Source organism: Anser cygnoides, chromosome 8 (assembly GCF_040182565.1).
Source record: "Anser cygnoides isolate HZ-2024a breed goose chromosome 8, Taihu_goose_T2T_genome, whole genome shotgun sequence".
Classification (NCBI taxonomy): Eukaryota; Metazoa; Chordata; class Aves; order Anseriformes; family Anatidae; genus Anser; species Anser cygnoides.
This window is the reverse complement of record NC_089880.1, coordinates 12543245-12570861: the sequence shown is the minus strand read 5'-3', so window position 1 is coordinate 12570861 and position 27617 is coordinate 12543245. Positions and strand designations below refer to the sequence as shown.

The 27617-nt window shown below is 45.2% G+C and overlaps 1 protein-coding gene across 2 annotated transcripts; it reads left to right on the top strand.

Annotated features, from left to right (window-relative positions):
* The first annotated feature begins 2263 nt into the window (after nt 1-2263).
* Nucleotides 2264-27562, top strand: FAM20B (FAM20B glycosaminoglycan xylosylkinase). 2 transcript variants are annotated; one of them, XM_067001893.1, is made up of 8 exons: nt 2264-2355; nt 9113-9642; nt 12335-12421; nt 14759-14868; nt 17045-17216; nt 19702-19893; nt 21991-22050; nt 23802-27562. In XM_067001893.1, the coding sequence occupies exons 2-8, from the start codon at nt 9266-9268 to the stop codon at nt 24031-24033; spliced, it is 1230 nt and encodes a 409-aa protein (XP_066857994.1). In that variant the 5' UTR covers nt 2264-2355; nt 9113-9265; the 3' UTR covers nt 24034-27562. The 2 variants fall into 2 exon arrangements, with proteins under 2 accessions (XP_066857994.1, XP_047929297.1); XM_048073340.2 differs by lacking the exon at nt 2264-2355 and adding an exon at nt 2553-2926.
* Nucleotides 27563-27617: the final 55 nt, after the last annotated feature.

Genomic DNA, 27617 nt, shown 5'->3' with positions numbered 1-27617 from the left:
TTGATGCCAGCAAACCTGCTTTACTTCTGCCCTGCAAGTGCTGTGTGGATTAGCTGAAGGTTAAAGCTCTGGTGTGTGCTACGCTAATCTCTCTTCTTTTTAAATCTGCAGTGGTCAATGTGAGGGCAGGGTGAGCAGGCCACATGCAGTTGGGAAGAAAAGCACAAATCCGGAGTTTGCTGCAGAGACCTGGTTATCAAGGAGACTTCTGCATGCATTACATGTCCAAAGCCCAGGTCCCACCCATCTGACCCTAGCACTGAGGATCAGACCTTTTTTGACTTTATGCTGAGGGCCACCTTTACCACTTTCTAGTCCCTGTGAAGGCTTTGTTGTGGCTTCTTTCCTCTGAACAGTGACCTCGTAGCCTTTCCTTTTGCCTGAAGAGAGCACCCCAAGGAGGGCATGGGGACAGTGGCCCACAGGTTGCCATAACACCATACTGATGTGATGGGATCCAGCCCATGGAGAGATGGGGAAGACCCTGTGCGTGTAAGTGCCCCGGAACCCGCCTGTCCTGTGCTCCTCCAGGCTCTGCTTTGCCTTTGCTGCTCTCAAGTGTTAAGGTGTCCCTGCTATCTCAGGTTCTTCTACCACTCCCAGTTCACAGAATCCAAAAATTCCTCTTCAGATGTTGATACCTGTTCTTCTCACCATTGTCTTGTATGAGAGAAGTAGAGGGGGGTAGCACCTATTTAATTTGAGAGTTTCTATTTGAGGGCTTGTGCTTGGTACTTGACTTTAGTGTCACCCTGTCTGAAATTGTTTCTGTGACTTCAGCTTATTTTTTCCATTGCCTCGTGGTTTTATTTTATATAGATACCTTCTGCAAAGCGACACTCAATGCACTTTGCTGGGTCTAAGTGGTGTTCTCGACTCAGGAATTTCATTTGTACTTTATAAACCTGATTTCAGTCTGTTGCCAGGATCACACACCTCTTTGAACAGGAAGATCTGTGCAGCATCTGGTGACAGTGTGTATGTTGATTTAAAGCTTTCTCTTCCGAGCATGCAGAGATTTTCCTGGATCAGATGGAATTATTTAACAGCCTCTCTGGCCTCTTTCCCACACCAGCCCCAGCTTTGGAGGCCATCCTTGACCTGCTCTTCCCCAGTCGGGCCTCGTTCCCCAGCCCCAGATGGTCCTTGCTGCCGTGACCTGTTCAGATTTTGTTGGTAGCCCTGGTTCTGTCAGCTCTTGGTCTTCCTGGAGTCTGCTGCCTCCATAGCAAAGGGTAACGGAGCTCTTCTGCCTCCAGCTTCACAAGATGGTGGCCTGTCACAATGCTGTCGCCTCCTGGTCCCCCGTCAGCCGCCATCCCCAGCTCCTCGGCTTATCCCGAACCCAACCACTTGGCCACTTCAGACTTTAATGTTTCTATAGCTGTAGCCAAGCGCTCGACGCTGAAATATTGATGTGCTAATTAATAATGAAAGCCGTAATTGTAGTGGGGCTTAAAATTTTAATTTGCTGAGGAGTTAGCAGGGCTGCAGCCTGTAACAATGGAACTGCTCCTGTGTGTACGTGTATACGTGCACCTTTCCCTCGAGAACAGTGCCCCGTGTGGGGTGTCTGTGGAGATGGGTGCTGGGGGTGCTCGGAAGCTCAGGGCAGGAAGCCATAAATTGGCTCCGTGGTTTTTCAAAGGTGTTCAAGAGTTGTTTTTTGTTTGTTTTTTTTTAGTTTTGTATTTAAAAAAAAAAAAAAAAAAAGGTTTAAATTCCTTAGCTTAAACATAGAGGCGGGGAGGGGGAGTCCTGTGAAGAAATACATTTATTTTCCACCTCAGGCACTTGGGCTCCCAGTGTGTGTGTGTCACGGCCTGATGTTCGCAGGGGGCTGTGTGTTACAGGCTGTAGGTGAGGTAGTGCTGTGGGTGAACTTTAAAAGAGGGATATTGTAGGACTACACCACTGTTATATAACATAACATAACGCTCTATAACCCTGTTCCGTGCTGTGGGGTGTCCGTCATACACCCCGACCCCTGCCCCTATAGGGCATCCTGGGGGGCTCGGGGGGCTCCGGGCACGACAGGGTTAATCCCCTTTCCCCTTCCTCACCCCCCCTCCCCTCGGCCGGCCGCAGGTGGGCGCTCCCTCGGCCGCTGCCATTGGCGGAGGGCGGAGCGGGCCGCCCGCCGCCGGCCTATGAGCGGGCGCGCCGCGTCCCCTCGCCCAAGCGACGGCGGGCGGCCGATTGGGCAGCGAGCCGCGCGGGGGAGGCGGGGCGGCCGCCCATTGGCGGCGGGGCGGGGCCGGGCCGGCGGGCGGCACCATGTTGGGGGGCCGGCGGGGGGGGGGCCGCGGTGGCGGCGGTGGCGGCGCTGGGCATGGAGCGGGGCCGTCGGGCGGGGTGAGTGCGGCCGGGGCTGGGGAGGGGCGGGGAGGGGGTGGCGGGGAGCGGCCGGGGCCTGAGGGGCTCGGCGGCACCTGGGGGCGGGCACGGCCCTGCCCCGGGGCGGGGGGGGTTAGGGCCGTTACGGCCGTTGGGGCCCTCGCAGCGCGCCCCCCGCGGACGGCCCCACCGGAGGCTCGGTGCAGGCCCGGTGCCGCTGCCCCGCCTCGTTCCCCTCCGGGCAAGGGAGCAGGGCAGGGCGCCTCTCGTGCCCCGAGGGCTCGCCCGGAGCCTCGGGAGGCTGCGCTGCCCCTCGGTCCCCCACGCCGGCGGCTCGGTTCCGGCAGCAGCGCCGCCCCTTCACCGGTGCTCCTCCGCTGCCCGCCGTCTGTGGGGCGGAACCGGGCTGTGTCGCTCAACGTGACCGGGGCGCGCAGCCCCCGGGCGCCTTTCCGGCGCCTGCCTGACACGGGGCTGCAGCGAGCGTCAGGACGTCCAGCTGAGGATGGGGACCGCTGCGTTTCCCCAGCGCTTCCAGGCTGGACGAGGCTCCCTGCAGCACCGCCGCTTGCCTCCTTAACGCGCCCAGGTGGGACCCCAGTGCCCGGGATCCGGGCGAGGGGCAGTTGTGCCCTGACGGTAAAACCGACGGGCTGACCGGGTCCCCGCACCCTCCGTCGCGGTGACCTCAGCCCCTGCCCCTCGCCATCCCTGCGGCGCTCCCGGCCCCGTGCCCCGCCAGCTGCGCGCACGCTGCTGGCCCAGGCGGGCAGACAACTGTTGAGGTAGTGCGGCAGCCTTCCCCCGCTGCGCCCAGCCGCCGGGCTCCAACGAGCACGTAAAAACGGCTGCTGTTCTCCCAGAGACGTCTCAAATCAGTCGACGGTTCCAAAAGCTTCCCAGTGAAAAGTGCGATTATATAAACTTTGTTTCCATAGGAAACCGCGCTTGAAGGAAAGTTTTTCTGTGAGGAGAATTAATGAAGCCCGGTTTCCTGTGGCCTTGCTGGCCGCATCCTACCACAGCCATTCGTGCCTGCCTTCCACCTGCCCCCAGCCCCCTATGTTGCCCCCCTCTCCCCAGGACTGCTCCCCGTGTCCCCGGCTGCCCCCTCCTCATTGCACAGCCAGCTCCGTCCCGTGGCGGAGTTTGCCAAGTGGCCGGCCAGCTGCTGGGCAGCTCGAGGGGATGCCCTGGGTTGCCCTCGGCTCCTTGAGTTTTTTGTCCTCTACCTGGTTGGGTATTTCCGTAAAGCTCACGGAGGTAATCCTCTGACAGATGTGGCAGAAATTTAGGTGATGGGTTCTAAAGTCACTAAGGAATGTAATGGGAGCGAGGTAGACAGACAGGTGAACAAAATGAGTTTGTTTCTCTCAGTATGGGAATATCTCAGGCAGTTACTGGCGTTCACAGCTACAGGCGTGGATAACATGGTGGTTAAAGTGCTTGTGATCTTTATCTATACTCTCATGGTCAAGCAGAGATGCAGTTGTGCATGGGAAGTTCAAGCATAGACTGTCACTAAGATTTTTTCTATAGATAGTGTGGGTTTTAACAGAAAAAGCAGACAGGCAAATACACACGAAGCCTTGTGTACTGGGTTACTAAACTAGTCCACAAAGCAGCATACAGAGAGTGGAAGTGACAGAATGAGTCTGATGAATCTACGCAAAGCTCTGTGGGAACCTGGCTGTAAAGACTGAAATATTGAGGCTTATGCAGGGAGAGAAAGCAGGAGCTGCGAAGGAGCTGGCCAGAGAGGGAAGGATAGGAAGACTGATCGATCTGCTGAGGCTGAAGTACGCTTTAGGAAGAGGAAAATGTCACTGCTCTATGCGCTGTTTCTTCAAGGCATTTTCTGAGATATATTGGAGAACTTTTGAAGACCTTTTCCTAGGAGATCCTAAAGGCCGTAGGTGTGTTTAGGAAGCAAAAACATGAGTATAAATAAAAATTAGAGCATGCTTAACCATATTTATATCAGATTGTCATTGCCTGAACTATGATTTCTTGTGTCCTAGCGCTGACAGAGAGCAAACTCTTGCCCCTACTCAGACCTTTTCTGTCACTTGGAGCACAACAAAATCTTTTTGTATTGCACACAAGTGGTTTTGAGATGGCAGCTCAGATGGTCCTCTGCTAACTTTGTGGGCTGCTGACAGTAACAGGTTTTGCTGCTGTTTGTAGCAGGCAAGTTTCATGCTGCTTTTTGACCTGGGAGTGAAGCGCTATGCTGTTGGTACCCAGCGCCAGTGGGTGTGCTTTCGTTCAGGTGCTCGTGTGCACAGTGGCCCCACCGTGATATTTAGAAGATGCTGGTGTTTGGGTATGGACTGGGGAGATGTGTTACTTGCTTAGAATACAGACCTGGCTGTAATGAGAGACAAAACTGATGAGGAAATAGCCCGACAAGATAGTGAAAATCAAAGAACTTTTTGGGGGCAAACCTGGCAGTTGACTACGCTATGGAAAAGCTGGCATGGTTGTTTATTTCTGTTCTATTTTCCTAGCAGATCAGAAGTATGGTAAGATGGCAGAGAGGGAGGCGGTTTTTTTCCTGTACTTCTGTGACATGGAGGTAGAGTTTGGGTGATAAAGCAATGAACTCTTTGGATTCTGTTTTCTGTTCAATGATGGTAGCTGGAGATAGCGCTAAGCAGAAGCTCAAAACAAAAAAGTACTGAAACCCCGCCACTGTTAGAGTTAACCTGAGCTTGGTAAGAGATCAGTGTGGCTGCCCTATAGGGGGCGAAGGGCGTGGGTTCTGGGGCTGTAGGTATTGGGGTTACGCCGTTGGGTTGTTCGCTCTGGCTGGAGGCTTAAAAGTTGTTTGGCTTCTGGGAGCTTTGTTTGGCTTTTCCTTCTCTGGTGCCTTTTTGTTTAAAGAACATCTAGCATCGTTTAATACGCCCCCTGCTCCTGTGGCCATGATGTGGAACTGACTGGCTGCTTGGCCCCTTCGCTCCTTTTTTTTTTTTTTTTTTTTTTTTTAAAGGGGGGGATCCTTGCCTTGTCCTCTCACCCCTCTCCATTTCTGAGACTATTTCCTTTCTGGGTCTTCTTTGAGCTTATCACTCTCCTTTATTTTGTCACTGTCCTGGGCTCGTCTGTCCTTTGTTCTGTGGAGTTCTACTCACCCTATTTCTCCCTTTAAAATTTTTTTTTTTCTTAGTTGTTATTTCATTTATTTCTGTGGCCACCCTTTCCATCTCCGTCCTTGTTTCAGGACCAGCTTCATCCTTCCCGAGCTTTCATAATCCTCCTTGCCAATCCATCGTGACAAACGCTTGTACTTTGCTTTGGAAAGAAATTAAATTGCCCTTTTAGAAGAAATTAATTTCTTTCAAACCCGCCTCAATATTTTCTTACAGTACCCCGGTGCTGTCACTCTTAACCATCTTGAATTTAAAACAATAAAGCTTAAGTTCTCGCCCTCCGTGGTAAACTTCTTCGCGCAGGGATTGATTTTTGTTGGCTCGCTATGCGCAGCAGCGAGCATAATGCTGGCACCTCGCGGGTAACGTGCAGGCTCTGCAGCTTGTGTGTGAAATCGATTGCGTAGCAACCTCAGGGGGGTCGGTGTTTGCTGGGGAAAAGCAGCTGAGGACTCACTTTGGCAGCTGTCAGTGAGGAGTCGGATGGGGCTCACCTGCTTGCGGTCAGGGCTCAGGCGGGACGCAAGGACTGGTTGTATAACATGGAGAGAAGTGTTTGCTGAGGACTGGTTATTCAGTTACGGGAATTACTGAAACGTCTTACAGCAAATATTTAATTTCTTTTGCTGACTTCTGTCTACGTAGTTGGAGGCCTTCAGCCAAAATTCGTTTCAGAGCTGTCACGAAGGATAGGCTAAGTAAATGGCCTTTGATTTAAGCGGTGGCTCCAAGTTATATTCTCCCCTCTCCCCATGCCCCGAAGTACCCCTGGAGAAACTTAGCATTCCTGAGAAGCAGCCTAGGAAAGTGGGTGCCCAGCTTTAGCTCCCAAGATCAGAAATGTTTCTGTCCAGTGCTTTAGTCAGCCAGCCCTGGCTGTCAGGCTTTCTTAAGACGTATATGTTTACCTCTCTCATAATAAGGAGCAATTGTTCTGAAAGGAACCGTGTTCTTCTGTGGGACTTCTTACAAACTTTGGTGGATTTTAAAAATGAATGAAAGCAGATCCTGACAACCACAGTGTTCAAAATGATAGAATTACTAGTTTTAAAGAAATTAAATTACGGTCGGAGGGAACAGTTGTAGCTTGATCTGCTTTCCTTTCTTAGATTTAAGAATATTATTATTTTGGGCTCTCTCGGGAAGATTTTTTCTTTATTTCTAGAACAGGGCTCTCAGGTCAGCTACATCTTCCTCGTCTGTGCCTCTCATTGTCATGCTTGCAGTATGCAAATTGACCTGCTGTGTGGAGAAATACGGGCTGCCTAAACAGAACTGAGAAGAACAATAATCTGGTTTAATTACCATATAAACGTCTGGCTTGTTGTCTTTCACTATTGGTACAAGTGCTTGTTTTCCAGTAGATTAAAGTTAACATCTCATGGTTACCTCAGGACCACAGTGCTTGGTTAAAGCCTTCTTTCACCCTATTCAGTACCCTTCAGAGGGTTTTTATGTTGCTGCAAGTGGTTGTTCTTAACGTTAACCCCCTTGTTCACGTTTCACTTTTAACTCACTGCCGTGAGACTTTCACTTTCTTCTCTGCCTCTGTTGACAGGCCTTACAGAAAGTATTTAAGAGGCAAGATGTGTAGCTTGGGAAGGGCCAAAGTGCACTGAGCTGTCACCTGAAGGAGGGCAAAAAAAACAAATCAGGTGGTAAACTGGGCAAGGAGCCACCCTCTCACAGCTTTGGAGGCTGTCACCTGTACGTTGGATCGTGCTCAACTTGGTGGCTCTGCTGGAAAAGGTCATTGTGAAAACAAGAAGACCTGACAGTTGGTCACAGAATTTCCTTGTCCCTGTTGGTGGGCTTTTTGTAACGGGTTTGCTAGCGGATGGCTCAGCCGCTCGCGTTTGTTGCGCTGTGGTTTCAGCTGCACGTTAGGCTGCCAGCAGCACCGGGCACGGGAGGAGCACAGGACCACCCCGCGGGCGGCGGTGCTGACAGCAGGGCCCTTCCGTACCTGGGTAGGCTCTGTCGCCGCTTGCTGCGTCGTCATCTCCCGTTAGGGGAACTCTCTTTGAGAGCTGCTCTCTTTGGGTTGGCTTAAAACTGACAGGAGGAGGCGGTCGGTGGTTAGATGGGTGTGCAGCCGGGATCACCGAACTGCCTCGCAGCCGGCCGTAGGAAAGCTGGCGGTGACGCACAGGGAGCTGGGGGAGCCCCACAGCTGGCAGGGAGGGTGGGTCTGCCTAATGCACGTTTGTTTAAGGTGCTGTGAGGTCATTATTTAGTTTGCCTGTGGTTTTATACTGGTATCCTTGCACCGGGGCAAACCTGCTTCTGCGCTGATGACTTGCTCAAAGTCAAAGGGTGCACCTCAACGTTTGGCACAGCCTCCATCTTCAGTGGAGGTGCACCTCTGCAGTGCGTGCAGGTCCTCAGCGCCTTTGCACCCCTTAAGACCCGTGTGAGCAGGGCACGATGTCCACGCAGGTGCTTCAGCACGGCTTCATCTTCTTCAGCCGGCTGTCATCTGTGTTTGGCTAGCAGCTCGTGGTCTCGCTGTCCTTTGGTTGCTGCTGGTAAATGAACTTAGCCTGCACGGCTTGTTTTTCCAGTGACATGATTAATAATGACTGGTTTATACGCTTATTGTTAAATCGCATGAGAAAGCTTTTCTATATTAGTCCTACCACAGCTCAGGGTGCCGTTTGGGGTTTGCATGATTAGCATAGCTTGGGCAAAGAGAAATCTCTCTTGGCTCTGGGTGCTCCTCAGAGATGTGCCATAGTGTCTGTTTCCACTTGGTTTTTAACTACTGTTGTTGATAGTATGGAGATAACTCCTGTCCTCATAATTGAAATAAAGTTGTTTAACTCGGTGTTATGTTGTCCTTACATGGTAAAACTTTACGGGCAAAGACTTGTTGAGGGGTGAGGCCCATCTTGCAGCCCAAGGTAAATATAGAAGCGCATGTTGCTCTAACTGTGTTTTGGGTGACGTTTCTGGGACTACAATGCTAGTGTTTTGTGTGTTTTCCTGTTAATTTGTTGTTGAGGTTACAGACACTTTGTGTATTTTTTGTGGTTACTGGTTTTACAGTTGACTGCCTAAGATGCAGAGTTAACCACAAGAAAGTAAAGATGTCGCTTTTTTTTTTTGAGAATGGAGAAAAGATGAGTAAATTACAGTGGTTGCAAATGAAATGCAATAAATTAAGTCCTTATAGCTTCAGGAACTAGGCAGTGAAACTGTTCTAGCTGCTTATTAGTGTTAGAGAATCTACCTGGGACATCTCTCTTCAGTGACGAATCTCTAGGAGACTGGTGGTCATGGGTTCTTGTATTAATGGAAAGGAGTTTGTGAAATTGGAGCCGTCGACTTACACTATAATTCTCTGCAAAAGTCTCGCCTGTTGCAGCTAGCAACACACACTGTTGTGATTTTGGCTCCGTAGAGATGTTATCGGGCAATTTCCCCTTTCTTGTAGATCACTTAAAGGCTACGGGGAAGCAGCAAAACACGTAGTTTAACAGAAATGCATGGGCTTTAGGATACAAGTGTAGATAATCCAGACTTAATGTTCCAGGAACAGACTTGATTTTTCAGGTCTTTTTTTTTCAGGTGGGATCTGTGGGAAGACAATTCTTTAAGTTTGTGTTGTTTCCTTTTAGGAGTACCAGAAGGTGCTTCAGTGGCCATCTCTCTCTTACAATGCAAGCTATGAATGAATTCATTAACTAACATCCCCCTCCTCACCCTGCTCTCCGATAGACTTCCTGGAACTCTTGGAAGAAAGAGTCAGGGGAGAAGGGTTGCAAGTCACCATGAAGCTAAAGCAGCGAGTCGTGCTCCTGGCCATCCTCCTTGTCATCTTCATCTTCACAAAAGTTTTCCTCATTGACAACTTGGACACCTCAGCTGCCAACCGGGAGGACCAGCGCGCCTTTCACCGCATGATGGCGAGCCTCCGCGTAGAGCTGGACCCCCGCCTCGACCACACGTTGCAGTCCCCCTGGGAGATTGCAGCCCAGTGGGTGGTGCCCCGGGAGGTGTATCCCGAGGAGACGCCTGAGCTAGGAGCCGTTATGCACGCCATGTCAACGAAGAAAATAATAAAAGCTGACGTGGGATACAAAGGGACCCAGCTGAAAGCTTTGCTAATACTTGAAGGAGGACAGAAGGTTGTCTTCAAGCCCAAGAGGTAAATATTGCCTTCAGTGACTGAGTTAATAACTGCTTTATGTATTTCTTTGTCTCCACGTTGTTGCATTAATCCAAGTTACAAATTTGCACACAAATGGAAAGGTCATTCTGTTATTTGTGAGACAATACAGAGCTTTGCTGGTCCCCTGGTAACACTAGGTTGCTGTGCCAGATGTCTGTCAGGCTGTACAGCTTTGGTGCTTGACCCAGCCTTGCTGCAGGTTGAAAGAATAATCACTGTGTTCAGTCTGGAGGGAGTGCTGGTTAAATCAACGTGTTTCCGAGCAGTATCTTCGCGATTCTGGAAGTGCCGGTTCTGGCAGTGTGGAGACGAGTCTTGCCTACTCTTACTCAATAAAAACTGCCGTGAGAGAATGCAGTTCAAAAATAGGGAAGGAGGGAAAGTTCACAGTGCTCTTAAAAGTAGATCTGGATGTCTGGTGTAGCTACATGTAGGCTGTAAAAAATGGCTTGGTAGGTCAAACGAAAACTCATGAGTTTCTTGTCTGGCAGTAGCGAGTACTGGAGGAGCAAAGTAAGAATGAGCAGGTAGGGATGTTTCCTTGGTAAGGCCTCTGTTCACAATGATATGAAGGGAAACTTGATGTGATTGGACATCTATGAAATCTTGAGCACATCTATAAAACTTTTTGAACTGTTTGCCTTTGGGGGAAAAGAAAGTAGGAAAAAAAGATGTAACAAGGTGTTTTATGGGAGCATATTGCAAATGTAAAGTGTTGTCCTCCCACAATGAGTACATCTCTCTCCAAAGGATGTTGGACTGAGAAATTACGAAGTTTTTCTGACATGTTAACGAGTGATTAGAGAATGAGAAAAAACATCTGCCCTCCACTTCTCGAACTTGCACTCCTGTTTCTGTATGATCAGTTACTGGCCTGGCTGGAGCTTCACTGTGGGGCCAGGCAGTGTTTAACCGTGTGAACCTTTTGCACAGGAGCGCTGGTGGTATGGCAGGCAGCTCATCCAATACGTGCCATAACAAGACGTGACATTTCCATAGTGCTTTCTGTCCAAGCGAGTGCTGTAAAGAGTTTCACCAAACACTAAGTTACACTCCAATAGTGGAATGTCCGTGCAGGCAATCACTGACTACGCTCCATCAAGGAGATGTGCTGCTGGGAATGTTTATAGGAGTGCTAGACAGTCTGGCCGCAGCCGTGCTGATAGACTCTTGTTCTGTTTGTGACTGCTGAATAGCTAGACGTGGAGGTAGAGTCTTGTTCTGTCATTGCAGGAGAGTCTACTTAACTTTCAGCTTTTGACCTGAAAGGTGTATGAAAGCTGCTGTGTTAACCAACCTTTTTGAGAGAGCTCACTGGCTGGAAAAGAATGGATTCTCTTGATTTGAAACCTTTACCCTGGGAGGTGCTAGATGCCTATTGTGTATGGAAGCAAGAAGTTGATAGTGTTTTACTGATCAGTTTGAGCTCTGCAGCTTTCAAAAGGTGACCCTGCTTTCAAATGCCTGCTGTAAGTACATGCAGAAGACCTGACTCTGAAGCTGTGTTCTTTTGGTAGCTATCTTATTTCAGAATTAGTCAAAATCTAGCTTAAGCTAATATGCTTAATGGTTGCTACCATTGTATGCCAGTGGGTTAGGTGAGATAAAGTGCTTGTTTGGAGCTAATTTCAAATTTGGCAGCAATCTGTCAAATCTTCCTTCCAAAAACTGCATAGCATCCAGCACTGGTTACTGCTTTCTTGAGCTGCCCTGCAGAGACTTAGACTGGTGAAATGTTGTCTGGCCCCAGAGCTCTTCTCTGAACAGGTTTAAAACATCAAAGTAGAGCCATGTGGCTTCACGTACACTACTGCTGCTTCTGCTTGAACCCCAAGTCTGTTGAAAAATCATCCAGTTTACACAATTAGATTTGTAGGTAGAAATGAGAAAATAGGTAATCTAATTTGGCCTTGCTTTATGTGACAGTGTGCTGCATTTCACTCATTTTCGCAGTATTGATAGTGGTATTTTATGCTTCTTAAGCAGTATCTAGACCTGATTCAGATGTCATGAACCTCCGAAACTTTTATTTGCCTCAACTATTTAAGTAACTTCTGTTAAAAAAAAAAAAAAAAAAAAAAAAGCCTAACACTTCACCATGGTATGCTGTTGCTGGTGTTGTAATGAGTGTCAGTTTTCTGCTTCTTGCTGTTAATTGTCTGTTCTTCGCCAAAAGAAAGGGACTTTCTGTATCTGTTATTCTCAGATTCACGCTTGCTGATCTTCTAACTACAAAAGATTGCATTTGACATTTCTGCCACAATATCAGATTGTATTTTCATGTTAATCTACAGTCTATTCTAACCCCAGAATCATTTGTAGAGTTGCTGCTTTACAGTATAAATAGGCCCCTGTTCTGTAGCTAGGTCTGTGTTCTTTGTTCTTAGATGTGACTTGGCATATGGTTGAATTAGAACTCATTAGTTTGAATGGGCCCTGCTTCCCAGGCTCTTGAGACCACTGTAAATTTTTGACCTTGCCTCCTTATTTACTACTTCAGTAGTCTGTACGCTATTTAATCTCACAAATTTCTTCCTCTCCCATAAGCAATCATTTTGAAAGTGACCCAGAGACCATTTATCTCAGCAGTTATTGTACTTGTTTCTCTGAACAGCAAAACTGATGGAAATCCTGCGTGAATCACTTTTTTGATTTACTTCAATTACAGGTATGCCAGGGATTATGTAGTGGAAGGAGAACCATATGCTGGCTATGACAGACACAACGCAGAAGTGGCAGCGTTTCACTTGGATAGGTATGCAACTATTGGACTACGTGGTTTTATTGTCTCTGGTAAACTCTTCCTCAGAGTGGGAGGAAAAGGAGTCCCTTGAAGAATACATCTCACATCTGAGATGTTTCTGACCTGCCAATATGTCACATTGAAGCCAAAAGTAAAAGTGATGTTTTTATTTTTTTGTGAAACTGCATTGCAAAAATCTGGCAAGATTCTAACATTAAGGATTTTTGTGAGATATTTGGAAAGGAGAATAAGCACTGAAACCACTGTTATATCATATTCGGAGGAAAGAGTGAGCCAAATTCTGTGCAAGAGTCTGAACTGCCAAATGTGATAGATTAATGTCCACTATGCTAAAAGGAAAGTTTAACGTCTAGACTTGCAGTTCTAAATGTGAATTGGTGTACCCTGGAGGAAAAGCAGCTATTTATCTATTAATTGTGTTCACGGGTGTTGAGGTTGTTCTGTGGAGCTGAGCTGGAGGTGAAATTACCAGGAAAAAAAAAAAAAGAAGAATCCAAAGTTACAGTAATACGAAGAACAGGATGGAAAATACCAAACACTGAGAATCAATAGTTGTGAAACATGGGTTAGAGATGCAGTTTCATCTTCTGTAATTGAGTGTAGTCTTGGTCTCCTCATTGTAAGAGGACGACGTTGGCACCTTGGAGAAGACTTCTGAAGATATTTAAAGATGATAATTCTTAGATGAAGAGATGTAAATCCTTGGTCAAGGCAATAGGTAGGGACAAATACTAGAGTGGTTTACTTAATTTAAGTTTTAGTCTTCCCTTCTCAGTACATAAATAAGAGGCTCTTCACTGTGAGTGAATTTGTAGGTGGTTAAAGGTATGTTTGCTACTCCTAGTTCATCTGTGGAACTTATTGCACAGGTGATGGAAATTGGTTTGGTGATAACTAGCTGTGTATTTCCCATCACTGTTGGTGCAATCTTCAGGTAGTGGACCAAAACCTGTGTGTATTAAGACAAAAAAATTGTAGATGGAGCCAAATGTCTATTGCTCATTTGTGTTTTCCAGAAAAATTCAGGCTACAGTTTCCTTGAAAAAGATGAGACCAAACGTTGTAAGACAGCAATTCAAAGCCCCATCCCAGTGTCCAACCCCTTCCTTCTCTTTCTTCCTTGTTATCTCTTTGGCTTTTTTTTTTGGAGGCCTTTCCCTCTCTTCTTGTATATGTACCTCTGTATTCTTCAAGAATACCTAGCTAAAACTACTTGCCCATATAACATACATGAACGTTTGTTTTAATCGTGACTGTTGCATATTTTGGCCCAGAGTGTTACTGTTTCAAGAAGAACCTGAATCATACTGTGTTTACCACTGGTGGGGAGGCTGTGCTATCCCGAATACTGGACTTTCAGCTGTGGGCCTGAAACTACATGGACAGGTGTTCTGGATATGATTTCTGCATTTATCTATTTGTAACACCTGCATTTTCTCAAACTGTGCATATCTGTACTGGCCGTGAGCTTTGTTTTCATGCATACGTGGTTTGTTCAGGCAGACATTTTGTGGAGCCCTTCCTTAGAATTATTTTATACTTATGGGACCTACTTGTTAAATATTGAAAAATATTAAACAACCTTGTAGCTATTAAGGAATGACTCTGCCAGTATTACTGTGGAATGGAGATTGTCCCTTCAAAAAAGGGGAAGGAGTCTGAGATGCAAGGACTACCAAATGGGTATCAAGCATACATTAAGAGAGTTGGGTCTGTGGCAGACATGAGCGTAGCACCTGGATCTCGTGATTGCAAGTCTGATGATTATTCTTCCCACCTTTTTTTTCCAGGCACTTTTCAGACATGTGGTTTTATTCTGCCATTTTAAACTCCTAGATTGTTTACTTTCAAGTGCGATTGAATTGGGCTTATACATAACATTTTATCAGATTGTAATTTCCACAAATTAGGAATGATCTTCCCAGGTGACCAGCCCAGAGGCCATATGGTTACTGCTTGAGCCTGTTCACAAGACAGATGATAGATATTTCTGGCATGAGGTCTGATTTCTCAGAGTTGGAGCATGATTCATCCTGTGTTGCTCTGCTGCAAATAGCCTAATAAAAGAGCGTCACTGATGCCTGTAAAGCACCTGAACACCCAGACACTTCAGAAAGAGGGGTTTATTTACTTTGCCTTGGAGAAGTGAGGAGGTTGCTGCAGCATTCCAATTTTATTCCCTGGTCTCAAATTATCTTGATTTCACACAGTGGCACAGAGACAGTGTATTGTTCGGTTATTTTTAATTTAAAACTGCTGCCTATGTTACTAATTCTCATCCTTCCTCTTGTTGTTTTGTTTGTTTGCTTGTTTTTTACCCCAAATCAGAATTCTGGGTTTCCGACGAGCTCCACTGGTGGTTGGCCGGTTTGTGAATCTACGTACAGAGATCAAACCAGTTGCCACAGAGCAGCTTCTGGGCACCTTCATGACTGTAGGTAAGTGGATTCCATGGATTGTGCAGCCCAGTAAAGAAAAATCTGTTTAATGGAAAAAAGAGCTGTGGGAATCTGACACAGAGAACAGTTAACCATCAGACAGGAAGCTGGTAAGCCTCTTTCTGTGCCAAGAGAGATCTTAACACTTGTATAACCCCGGCTGGTGGGGGAGGAGGACTGCTTTCTCCAAGTAGTTTTTCATCTGCAGTTTCTCTGTTCTAAAATGCTGCTGTTACAGATGTTTTCTTTTTTTTTTTTTGAGTAAAAATTGTATTTCTTTTATCAGAGGCTGTTAAAAATGTCTGTTACTAGGCCTGAAAGGAAAAGAATGGAGTTGTGTGTAATGCTGACAAAGGGGTATTTGGGATAATTTATAGAGTTGGTGCCTTGGTTGGTGTTAGGTGGTGTTTGTGCCACGTCAGTCTGCTAAGCATTCATAACTGTGTCAGAACTTCCTTATGTTGTTTACAGTCACAATGCTGTAAAGGGACCGAATGGGAATTACTGATGTGAACTCCTACCAGGTGGTCATTAAGCAGCAACAAGGGACTCAGCCCGCACCCTTAAATCCTTCAGGCTTTTCATAAAATACCTAATAACCTTTTTTTTTTTTTTTTGAAGAATTTAGAGATGATTCTTCATTACAGCTGATCTGTGTGATGTATGCGTCTGTATATATTTCTATTACAAACACTGCTGGTAATCTCACCTTCTAAGTTTGCTTAACGCTTTCAATTATAAGGTTGAACTTTCAGGAGTGAGTAGCTTTGCCTTGCCAAACTTCTTGCATTTAGATTGGGTGTCTGCTGCAGGCAGACTTTACTTTTTCTCATTTCAGCCAAAATAACTAAGCAGTTTTCTAGCACAAATGCTGACTTGAAAAGTGTGGCTCCAAAAATTTTTCATTGCCTCTTAGATTCCTTGGAACCCCTTGTTCTACAGAGCATAAACCAAAGAAACGGTCAGAACTGTGACTGTCACACTGGGGGGGAATCTCTTGTCAACCCAAATTTGACTCTGTTTCTCAAGTTTTGAAGGAAAGATAGTTCATGAATGCTCAGTACAGATTTGCTAGAGCTCTGGCTAGAATCTTAGGTGCTAAACCTGCATTCATAGGAAGAGAGACTTGCAGGGCTGTCCATGCAAACTGAGATCTGGTGGGCTGCAAATTCAGTACTGTAAGTGATCGTCTGCTTGATGTCCTCCAGCTGTCCGAGTGGGATGCTAAGAGCATAAGAGCCAGTTCTGAATGGGGGACTGCAAAGGAGTGCTGGCTGACGTGACATGGCTAATTGTGAGGAGAGATCGGGACCCACGGTGTAAGGATGGAAAGTGAGAAGCACATGCTGGTGTCTGGGGAGGATGTCGAGCTGGAGGAAAGAGGACGGGGAATAAGAGGTGTAGCAAGGAAGTGAGACATGGTTGAAGAATGTTTTGGAAGAACATCTGTGAGAATGGAACGGGAATTGACTTGGCAGGGGTCAGGCAAAGGCAGGTTAGGAGGATGTGGCAGAGAAGGTTAAGCTAAAGAAGTTAATCCAGACTACAAAGATTATTTTACCCCACAGGCTATGTAGCACTTAACGGACTAAAGGCTGCTGGGCTTCATCATTTCTCTCCTGTCAGAAGACACCAGTGAAACTTCTGACAGAGCTGCATTCCTGGGTCCTAAGAATGTTGGCTTGTTTCTCCTGCTGGGTCAGCTCAAGTAGCTGAGTTGTGTGGCAAGTGTCAGGGCTCCAACTTCATTTGTGTTCTGCTTAATCTTTTTTTCAGTTGTCTCTTCACAGTCAACTTTTTCAAAAAAAAAAGTGTGAAATCTGACACAAGCGCGTTAAACAAGCAGTGCTAAGGTTGCAGAGTCGAGGTCTGGAGGATTAGGAAGGGATCACAAAAAACTTGGTGATAGTGCAGTGTTGTATTATCTCTCAGCATGATAAAAACATCAGAAAATATAAATACTCTCACCTCGAAGTATTAGTCTTTAATGTTGCTTTGAATGAATGGATGTCTGTCTAATCCCTTTTGAGCCTCTCCCTCTTAGAGAGAGGAAGCATGAGGTCAAGTGCAGTGAAATGCTGTTGCAGGGGAGGCTCTGCTGCAGCAGCAGCATGCTCCTGAGTTTCAGTTGTCGTCCCTCAAATTAATTTCTGCTCTATTTTTTTTTCTTTTTAAGGTAATAACACTTGCTTCTATGGAAAGTGCTACTATTGTCGGGAAACAGAGCCAGCTTGTGCAGATGGGGACATCATGGAGGGGTCAGTGACTCTGTGGCTACCAGATGTCTGGCCTCTTCAGAAGCATCGGCACCCTTGGGGTAGGACTTACCGTGAAGGCAAACTTGCCAGGTATGATATCGTGACAGGGTTAATCTTTGTACATGATAATCTATACTAGAATTGTCCTTGCAATACAGTGGCTAATTAAACGGAGCAAGTCTTCTCTAAATCCAGAGTTTGCCGACAGCTTTCTTGATACAACAGTAGAAGTCAAAAAGGCTAGCGTGCAATTTAAATGAAAATGAGCAAGAAAGAAATCTTTGTTGTTTTCCACAATACTAAGTGCTGTCCTTTTTCTTGTCTGGTACATTAACTCCGCCGTAAAATCACTCCAAGCTCTGAAAATGCAAGATTCCTGTGCTGCTAGACCTCCTTTTGATACCATCAGTACCTGGGGACCATGCATCTGAAGAATGCTTTTGTAGGAGGGCACACGTGGGATCTAACGTCTTGTACAAAGATGTAGCATGTCAGAGTGTTTGGGTTGGAGATGTTTTTGCCATGACCAGAGTGGATGGTTTGGACCTTAGTAAATTTTTCCTAATCTGTATCCTGGACAAGTGATTAGAAAGATTTTTAGTCCTTGATCTAAGATTTCCATTGATTTCCAGTGATGTAGTTGTTCTTAGTTTCATCCAAAGGCTTCATTGAATTATTTTAGAGCATTAAACGTATAGCTTGATTTTTGAGCAGCAGACATTATCTCCTTTTCAGCAGGTCAGAATCAGCTGAATTTCGAACATGGTCAATTGCAGTAATGAACTGACTGAATTTTGTAGAGGTGTGTTCTTTTTTTTGAAGGATTGTTTTTCATCTTACACTGCCTGCTTACGCAGGAGTTTACCCTGATACCTACGCTGACTTGATTGATATACATTGTATTTTAAGCTTATGCTCGGATGGGATTGCATGGTCCTGTTTTGCACCTTAGTGTGTTGCACTTTTGACTTCTATGGCATCAGGAGAATTAAAAGGTCTAGATGCCTTGCTTTCCTTTTTCTGTGTCAGATAATCATGGAAAAATAACTGTAGGCATTTTCCTCCCAGTCTCACTACTTCTACTCTGCCCTGAGTTGGCCTTTTGAACATAAATCGTCTGGTGTCATTAGTCTACGTAATTTTTAATGGACATGTGATAGATAAAATTCCTGACCCTTGAAGTCTTAGGCTAATATGATATTAAGGATCAGAAATAAATGTCAGAGAAAGATCTGTCTTGAAAGACTGAATGAAAAATGGGAAGAGCACATAGTATATCTGAAAAATTGTTCCAAGAATATTAAGTACTGATCTAAAGTAAAATAAGAGAAACAGTTGAGTGAGAGAGGGATATAGCATAAAGGAAGTGTATCAAGTACAAGGAAGAGCACATTCTGAGACTTCTGCCTTGTGGGTTTGTGCTCTAAGTTAAATGCTGGTTTGACCTGGATGCAAAAGAAAGGGGAAACTAGAGATGTGTTAACGAAAACACTGAGAAGGTAAATTTTTGCCACTCTGATTTGGATAACTGGAGGAAAGATGGGATATTGGAGCTCGAAGTCCAGATCTCTAGAAGATGAGGTGGGGCATGTGACAGTTCTAGTAGTTAAATTCTTATCTTTTCTCTGCTTTTATTACTGTGTGTGATTTTGAGCATATCAGTGAGTTTCTCCAGCTTTTATTTCCTCTATTTCTCTTTCCAATTCACAGATGGTTTAAGGCATTTCCAAGTTAACTGCTATTTTGCAGAGGATTGTTTCAATCCTTACATGGAAGATGTTATAGATGTACTTGTTATTTAAGTAGACAGATGGAAAGGATATATGCCAAAGATCTGGCTGATTTGGTGGTGGTGGTGAATAGCTTTGAAAACTGTAAAGAAGAAAATGAGAAAAATTTAAAATCCTAGCTTTGGAGAATTGAGACATATCTATGTTGTAAGACTGCAGGTACATGCATAGGCTATGTGTATCAGAAGAGGAAAGAAAAGAGAAGCTTGAAATCTTGCCAGTGGAGAAGAAGGTGAGAGACTCCAAAAGGAAAATGGGGAGGAAAGAAGCAACTGTGAGTGGAAGGGAATGAACACGTGGGGCCCTTAGGCCAGTGGACGTCATTAATAACCACAATGAGGTTATTTACAGTAGGCAGAAAAAAAGGTTCAGAGGGTTGCTGGAAAGCAAGACTGGTGGCAGCTGATCAAGGCAGTAGAAATAGACGTGATACTCGAAGTCCTTAGTTAGAAAATGAGGGGAGGTGAGTCACAATGGACATCTTGCAGTGAGGCAGCCCAACCACCGCTGCCTTGTGCGCAGGAATTAAGCAAACTCTGACCTTTTCTGTAGGAAGATGGTGTGTAACCTTGTACTAAAGCTATAGCTCCGTACCCTAGGGTGTTAATACAGGTTTTACTCTTCTAATAAAACATTTTTGTCTAGCTCTTTCTTTTTTATAGAGCTTTGATTGCTGCATTTAACTTTTCTTTAAGCGCTGATAGTTGAGTAGAGGGACTGCTGTAAGTACTTGTGGTATGACTGTTCCTTGAAGATTTGGTTTGGTTTCTCTTGGTGGCCTGCAGGTGGGAGTATGATGAAAGCTATTGTGATGCTGTGAAGAAGACTTCACCTTATGACTCGGGTCCCCGTCTGCTTGATATCATTGACACCGCAATATTTGACTATTTGATTGGGAACGCTGACCGGCATCACTACGAGAGTTTTCAGGATGATGAAGGAGCCAGTATGCTTATCCTTCTGGATAATGCCAAAAGGTGAGGCAAAGGGAAATCCTGGTGGCCAGGCCTCAGTAGGCATGAGGGCACACATTTATCTGCTCTGTCTCTGTTTTCTTTCTTTCTGTCACTTACTTTTCCGTTAGTACATTTTTGCTAAAAATCCAAAGCTTTCCCTATTACTCACCAAATATTAGGGGCTTTCAAGGGCAGTTGTACTTACTCCATGGTCTAGATACATAGCTGTGCCTGCTTTGGGCTAAGTCTTCATCAAACTCCAGAAACTCCCAAATTAGCCCAGTGCAATTTGTTTATCAAAAGCAGCTTTTAAAGGTTTATTTGTCTCTCCTCCTACCACAGACCTGCCCCAGAGTTGTACTCATTTAAGTGGTAGAAGATTATAAATTTCTAGGATTTACTTTTTACTAGCAAGTATTAGTGAGTGCCATAGTATAAGTAGATACCTTCAAGATGTCATTCAGAGTGATTTGGCATTCTGTGCCTTCTGGATGTGTCTACCATAGCAATAAAAGTATAAAAGTTTAAAGTAGAGAAAGAACTGATGGTAAAAGCAAAACACGATGATGTGAGTGTACTAGGTGCTTACTGCTGGGATCCACCAGCCACTGAATTCTGGTAATACCTGTGATAGATGAGGAAAAATCATAGAAGTGTGATAAGGTGATCGGTAATGCTATTTTTTGCAGAACCACACACTTGAAAATACTTAAGGGACTTTGTAAATAATTTTAGATAGAAAACGGTAACTATTGTCAAGAAAAAAATGAAACACATAGTAAATGGGAGGAACTGATGAGAAGTCCTTCTTGAGGTCAACCTTTATTGTCAGATGAGGCAATCCCGGACAAAAGGACTGACTGGGTGAAGAACTCACAGAGCAGCCCTGCAGAGAAGGACTTGGGGGTTGTGGTAGAAGAAAAGCTCTACGTGAGCCAGCAGTGTGTGCTTGCAGCCCAGAAGGGCAACTGGGCTGCATCACCAGAGGGGTGGGCAGCAGGGGAGGGAGGGGATTGTCCCCCTCTACTCCGCCCTGGTGAGGCCCCATCTGGAGCCCTGCGTCCAGGTCTGGGGCCCCCAGCACCAGAAGGATGTGGGGCTGTTAGAGGGGGTCCAGAGGAGGCCATGAGGATGCTCAGAGGCTGGAGCACCTCTCCTACGAAGAAAGGCTGAGAGAGCTGGGGATGTTTGGCCTGAAGAAGAGAAGGCTCTAGGGTGACCTCATTGCAGCTTTTTAGTACTTAGAGGGGGCTTATTAAAAAGATGGAGAGCGACTTCTTGCTCAGGCAGACAAAGACAGGACAAAGGAGCAACAGCTTTAAATTAAAAGAGGGGAGGTTTAAATTACATCTTAGGAGGAAATTCTTCACTCAGAGGGTGGTGAGGCACTGGAGCAGGTTGCCCAGAGAAATTGTGGGTGTCCTGGAGGTGTTCAAGGCCAGGTTAGATAAGGCCCTGAGCAACCTGATCTAGTGGGTGGTGTCCCTGCCTATGGCAGGGAGTTGGAACTGGATGATCCTTGAGGTCCCTTCCAACACAAGCCATTCTATGATTCTACAAAAACTGGCAAAAAAAAAAAAAAAAAAAAGGCATATATGTAGTTGAAGGCTAAAATACTATGAAATTCTTTTGGCAAGCCTCCCTTAGAAAGTGTGATCATGAAGTGTTAAGCTTGATCACCTTGTATATTGAACTGTTGGTCTAAACTTGGCCATCTAAAATATTACACGGCTACTGTTTCATTCATTCCCTGTCCAGCTGTGTCAGAAAGGCAAGACTCATGCTCTGTGTCCAGAATACCAATTATTCCTTTCCCCCACTTTGCAAGATGAGCCCAATTTCCTAACTCCTCTGAAGTTTGTTTCTAAGATGCCTTGGTCTGATAAAGAACTAGGTACACTGGTGTTGCTTCCATTTATCTGGTACATTAACTGATGCTGTTGAGAGTTATATCTGTAATTGGTCATGGTCTGTTTATGTTTTAATTTAAATGATTTAAGCTCTTGGAGCATGAAATTGCCTAGCATTGATTTTTGAATTTTTTACAAGTCTGTTGATGATGAGAACAACATTAAGTGTTCAGCTGGTTCACTTTTTTTTTTTAATTTTGCTTTTCAGCTTTGGAAACCCAGCCCTGGATGAAAGAAGCATTCTAGCTCCTCTTTATCAGTGCTGCATGTAAGTGAAATTCAGGGATGCTGTTCACTTTACTTATGAAATTTCTGTTCTTAGATTTGCGATACAATTAAGTTTGAAGCCTTCTGGCAACCTGGAAATACTCACTCAGGTACACAGTGCTTTCTTTTTTTGAAGTACTGCGTGTGTTTGATGTACTGTCAGTGCTCAAGAAGCTCAGAAATACATTTTTATTAAGGTAGTAAATCAGACGGTAGACTATAGGAAGTAGTCTCACCTCCAGGTCACTGGTCAAATCTATTCCTAGTCAGTATGACAGGTACTTTGCATCTGCAGCTGTCTTCATCCAGCTCCTGCTGAATAAAAGTTCACATTGCAGTTTGAGTTCTCCCTGACAGAAGCTAGGGACTTGACGTGTCTGGCAACTTAAACACCTCAATTTCCAAGTGTTCTTTCTCAACTGGACTATAGCACTGCTCAGGGTGTGGCTTTCAAAGAGAGGTTTGTAGTTTTTTGCAGGATATGGTTTTCATTTTGGCCTTGCGAGCTGTGGGTTTTGCTCATTTTATTTTTAGTGCCTGCAAGCTGTTGATTTCTGTTTTCTGTGGCCCCTCTCTCACCAGGCCCTTGCTACTTCTCATTAACAAGTAAATACAAATACCAGGAAGAAAAGTACTGATAAATCTATTTCCTGCATCTGTTACTTCAAGATAATGTAAACTCCTTTAAACCTTCCAAAATAAGTATCTAGCTGAGAGTTCCTTGAGCCTGTCCTTGGAGGGTTCTGTCTCCTGAACTCCTCAGCCTGGGAAACCTGGGAACTCTGCAGAAAGTCTGAGTTCTCACCGCCCTGCTTGCTCCAAGCCAAGGCTCTATGCATGCTACAGTACACCTGACCTACATTTTGCAACGTTTTTGCAGAAGCCCTATGGAGAACAATTAAATTAAATGATTTTCAAATTCTTTAGTTTTCCTGTATTTGAATGTATTTTTAACTTCCTGTTTTATGAGGATCTTTTTGAGTTTTTCTCATCTACATCCTCCCAAACGTAACCAGAAGAGAAGTTTATGTAACGGACTTGGCAGTTCTCTGCTTTTCAGATACCCTTTCTTTGTGATACCAGGCACACGCCATATAAGAAGTGATAAGTTTCATTGTTTTAACTATTGGTTTATACTATTGGTTTAACTACTGGTTTTTCATTGTTTTAACTATTGGTTTATTTTTATTATACTTGCTTTCATTGCTTGTTTCTTTGGAGGCCCTCAAAAGCAAAGAGTTTAGACCCATGTTTCTAAACCACAAAAATTGGAGGGAAAATCCCAAGAGACTTCACAGAAAAGACTACTTGGATACGCTAACATGACAAAGTTAATGGCAATTGAAGCGGAAAGATCACTGACATGTTCACTTTCTGTGGAAGTTCAGTTGAGTGACTTGTGTCCGTTGTGATTAACTGTTGGTCAGTTACATTCTTCCTGAGGTAACCTGAGTTTTGTTTTTGCATTAACAGACAGACTGTTTATTTTCTTCCTGTTTTGAACTTTGTCCAGAAGGCCTCAGGGTTAAAGAAGTTCCTTGCTAGGAGCTGAAAGTATTTCTGTATAATATAAGAATTATGCTGTGGTTATAACTGCGCGCCCCCTCTCCCCAGACCGTTTTTGTGATAAACTCCTTTCTATTTAGATAAAATCACGAAGTTACAGGCTCCTTCCAGAGGCTGGCTTTTGGTGTTGCTGACGGGACTTTAGCTGGACAGTGCTATGATGACGTGTTTGTTTTTCTTCTGCAGCATCCGGGTTTCTACCTGGAACAGACTCAATTACCTGAAGAATGGAGTACTGAAGTCTGCCTTAAAAACTGCCATGTCGCATGACCCCATCTCACCAGTGCTTTCTGACCCTCATCTGGATGCCCTAGACCAGCGGCTTCTCAGCATTCTGGCTACAGTGAAGCAGTGCACAGACCAGTTTGGGCCAGATGTTGTGCTGGTGGAAGACAGGATGACACTGTCTCATTTGTAATTGTAGTGGAACACAGATGAAACTCCTTTTTTTTAAAAAACAAACAAACAAAAAAAAGCGATAGAAAAACAGCACAATCAGTTCTGACAGGCTGTGGCCACGATGGACTGAAATGAACAGGAAGCTTCCGAGCCAGAGAAACAGAGGTGACGCTGGCTTTTACCGTGGGCTGACAGCAGTGAGAGGTGGGAAGTTTGAGCCTTGGATGGCTAAGTACCCGTAGTGGCATCTTGGCCATCGCGGTGTGTCCATTGCCGGCAGTGGACGTTGCACTGGATGAAAATGGCTCTTGGTGTTGGTGGAAGTGCGTGGAATACAGACACCAATTTGTGGACTGATTCTAGAGGGGTGAAACGGTGGTGAACAGTACGGTCCTCTCCCCTTCTCTTCCCCACATACGGTTGTGTGAGTTTTGTCTGATTCAGGGTTGTATGTAATCAGCTGTGAGCTGGTTAGGCATTTTACTGCTTCTTTAGACAATGAGGAAGTAGTGAATAAAATAATTACTAGACTGAAGAGTTGCACCCCCCACCCCGGGGGGTGGGATGTTCTTCTGAATGCCATTGGGGGTGGGAGAGGGGACCTCTGCTGCTCAGCTGCCCTCTCCTCGATAAAAAGCTGAGAAAGGGGGTTGCCTCACTTGTGATAAAGGTTCAGTGTTATCGCTGAAGTCCTATCAAAGATTTATCCACAGGGTTGAAGATTTAAAGGAGGACAGGGTGGTTGTATAGCACTTGATAGTTAAGGGGTTAAAGTAAGTTTCCACATGTCCTGTCACTGTTTTCCATTGGTAAGGAACCTGGTCTGAGTTGAGGAACTATCTTTGCAGTCCTGTGTCTGTGTTAACCAAATTTTTGTTATGTTGTAGCTGAGAAGGAGGACAGAATCTGTCCTTGGAAACAGGTTCTGTTTAGCGAGGTACTGCTGCTTACTGCATGCCCCTTTTAATTTGGAGAATCTGGACGTGTCACACTGACAAAAAAAAGAGGTTTGTTGCTGAACTTCCCCAGTAACCAACAGCCGTGGGCAAGGCCCTGAAGAATGGAGAGAACCCTGAGCCATGCTCTTTCCTCATCGTCTCCCACAGAGAGAGCTTCATGCTGCTTGATGCTGCAGTCACAGCTCAGTGCTGCCCTTGCGTGGAACGCCAGCAGTTTTTCAGTCCCACCTTCTACTTGGCCCGTTTTGCGGCTGAGATCTGAAGCTGCGAGCATTTCCAGTAAGTTTTTCTGCCTTGCTGCTTCCTGCAACCCCCACTGGGATGTTCTGATGGAAGCGGGGTGTCCATCCTGGTGTCTTCACTCCTAATGGTTTTGCCATAAGGCAAGAAAATGTCTGTGCAAGTTGGCTTTTTGGGGTGACCTCACAGCACTCATCTGTGCTAGTCCTGTCATCCTTCAGCACTGTGTCAGTCTGCACTGCAGATGAGCTTGTGGCCATGAAGCTTGTCACATTCGTGGTAGGTCTGAATCTGTCTCCAAAAGGGGAAGCACTTTCTTCAGCAGGTTTCCAAATTTAAAGGCTTTACATCAATTTTCAGTTCACACAGTATGGTCCTTAGAAGTAAGGGAACATATCACTTCCCAAAGTGATTATATCGTATTGGACTTGTGAGCCAGAGCAGCAGAATGTCAGTTTAAGACCTTTTCCTTGACGTGTCTGTCAAAATCTTTCCACCTCTGCAGCAGTGTGGCAGGCAGATAAAATGAAGAGCTGTTTACTGGTGCTTGCACCTGCTGCCATACCTGATCAAAGAGGTATGAGTGAAAGAGGGTATTTTAAAATGTAGTTTTATTTTGTTGACGTCTTTTTGTCATTTTCTGAGCAGAATATCTTGAAAGTAGAATGCAGCTGTTCTCCTGAAACGGGCTTTTATGTCCTTCTAGATGTCTTTTGGACTTGGCTACATCACAGACTCGCTCCACAGTCAGGATTGGAGCCAGAGTTATTTATTGGTGTTGCTAGTCAGGACCGATGCACAGACAGCTTTTTGGACACTGGTGCTAAACTGGAGCCTCTATGGCTGTACTGGATAATATAACACAAGCTTAAGAAGCCATGGTCCTTCGTGCATTTAGCCTGTGTGGATGGTGCCTGGTGGGTTCCCTTAGTGCAGCGCCGAGTGCCCTGGGCTGGCACGTCGTGTGGCCTGCAGTCACATCTGACTGGTTGGGAGGTACTGTGAGTAACAGGTGGTGAGTGAATGCTTTTGTTTTGAAGCAGAATACGTCCACACTAAGCCATTTTGGCATAAACTTGTTTCCCAAAAAGTTCAAAGTGATTTACATGAGAGGGGACACTGAAGCACATGAGAGCGGCTTGAAGTATTTTAAAGTTGTGGGTTTTTCCTCTCTGAGCAAAATCATGAGCACTTAATATTTTGGGAAGGCTCTGTGGAAATTTGAAGTTCAGATTTGTATTTCAGCACAGCTGATGATTCACGTTTGACTTAGTAACAAATTCCAAAAAACCCTGTCTTTATGAAATGAAATTAATGTTCAGGGCTTATACTTTGCTTGTTTGTGGGCTTCTAAGCTGAACCTTGCAGTCAGATCCGAATTGGGGATAAGTTTTCCCCCAGTATGAATGTCAAAGATTTAAAGTACTGTACTGGTTTAGTTGTAAACAAAGGGCATGAAGTCAAGCATCATCATTTAGGAGTAAGCAGGAAATAGGTGCTTTTTTCCTTCTTTTTTTTTGTTTTTGTTTTGGTCATATTGACTCTTCTGGTCACAGTAAACACCACTGGAGCTTGGTGTTCTGCAGCAGGAAAAAAGAATCAATTCCTCTCTTCCCCAGAATCAGGAAGATCCAATTTTGGCATTGTAGTAATCACTGGTGTTTTGGCAGTGATCGTTGTTTCGCTTTAATATGGAACCCTGAGAAATTTAAAGTCAGTTGTAACCATTGCAAAGGAAATAAGAAGTAACATCCAGATGCAAAACAGAGTCTGCTTGAACCTCTAAAAAAGTTGTTGTTTGTGAGGCAGGTGCTACGCTGTCTGTCGATGAGGTTTTCATGACACTTCTAATTCTTGTTCACTGTGCACACTGTAATTCGCTGGCTCCAGATGTTACAAAATGGTTATGTTGTGGATATTAGTAATATCAGAGCGCTTGAAGCACAGAAATGAAGAACCAATTAAAAAGAGAGCATCATCAGCCATCTGCTATTTATCTCCTCCTTCCGAAGGCAGCAGTCGGGCTGGAGGAAACACTGAAATCAGCTCCTCTTCCAGCAGCTAATGAACTGGAGTGTGTCTTGCCAAACAAACTTCAACTGAAAAATAATAATTTATTAAGAAGGTAATTTATTTGCTGTGGCAGCTGGAGCAAGATGCTTGAAACAGACGCCCCTGTTGGAGCTGTCAGAGGATTGCCCCTGGGAGCAGCTGCACAAATGGAGGTTGCTAATAAGAAAACGGAATGCAATCATGACTTTCTACTTGTATCCCCCAGGGTCGAATCCTGCATAAAGCAACATTGTGTGAATAAAGATTTTAATAAAGCAACGCTGATGGATTGTTTAAGTTTCTCTCCATGCCTTCCCCCTCTCCCCCTTTCCTACATTTGCTGGATTGAATG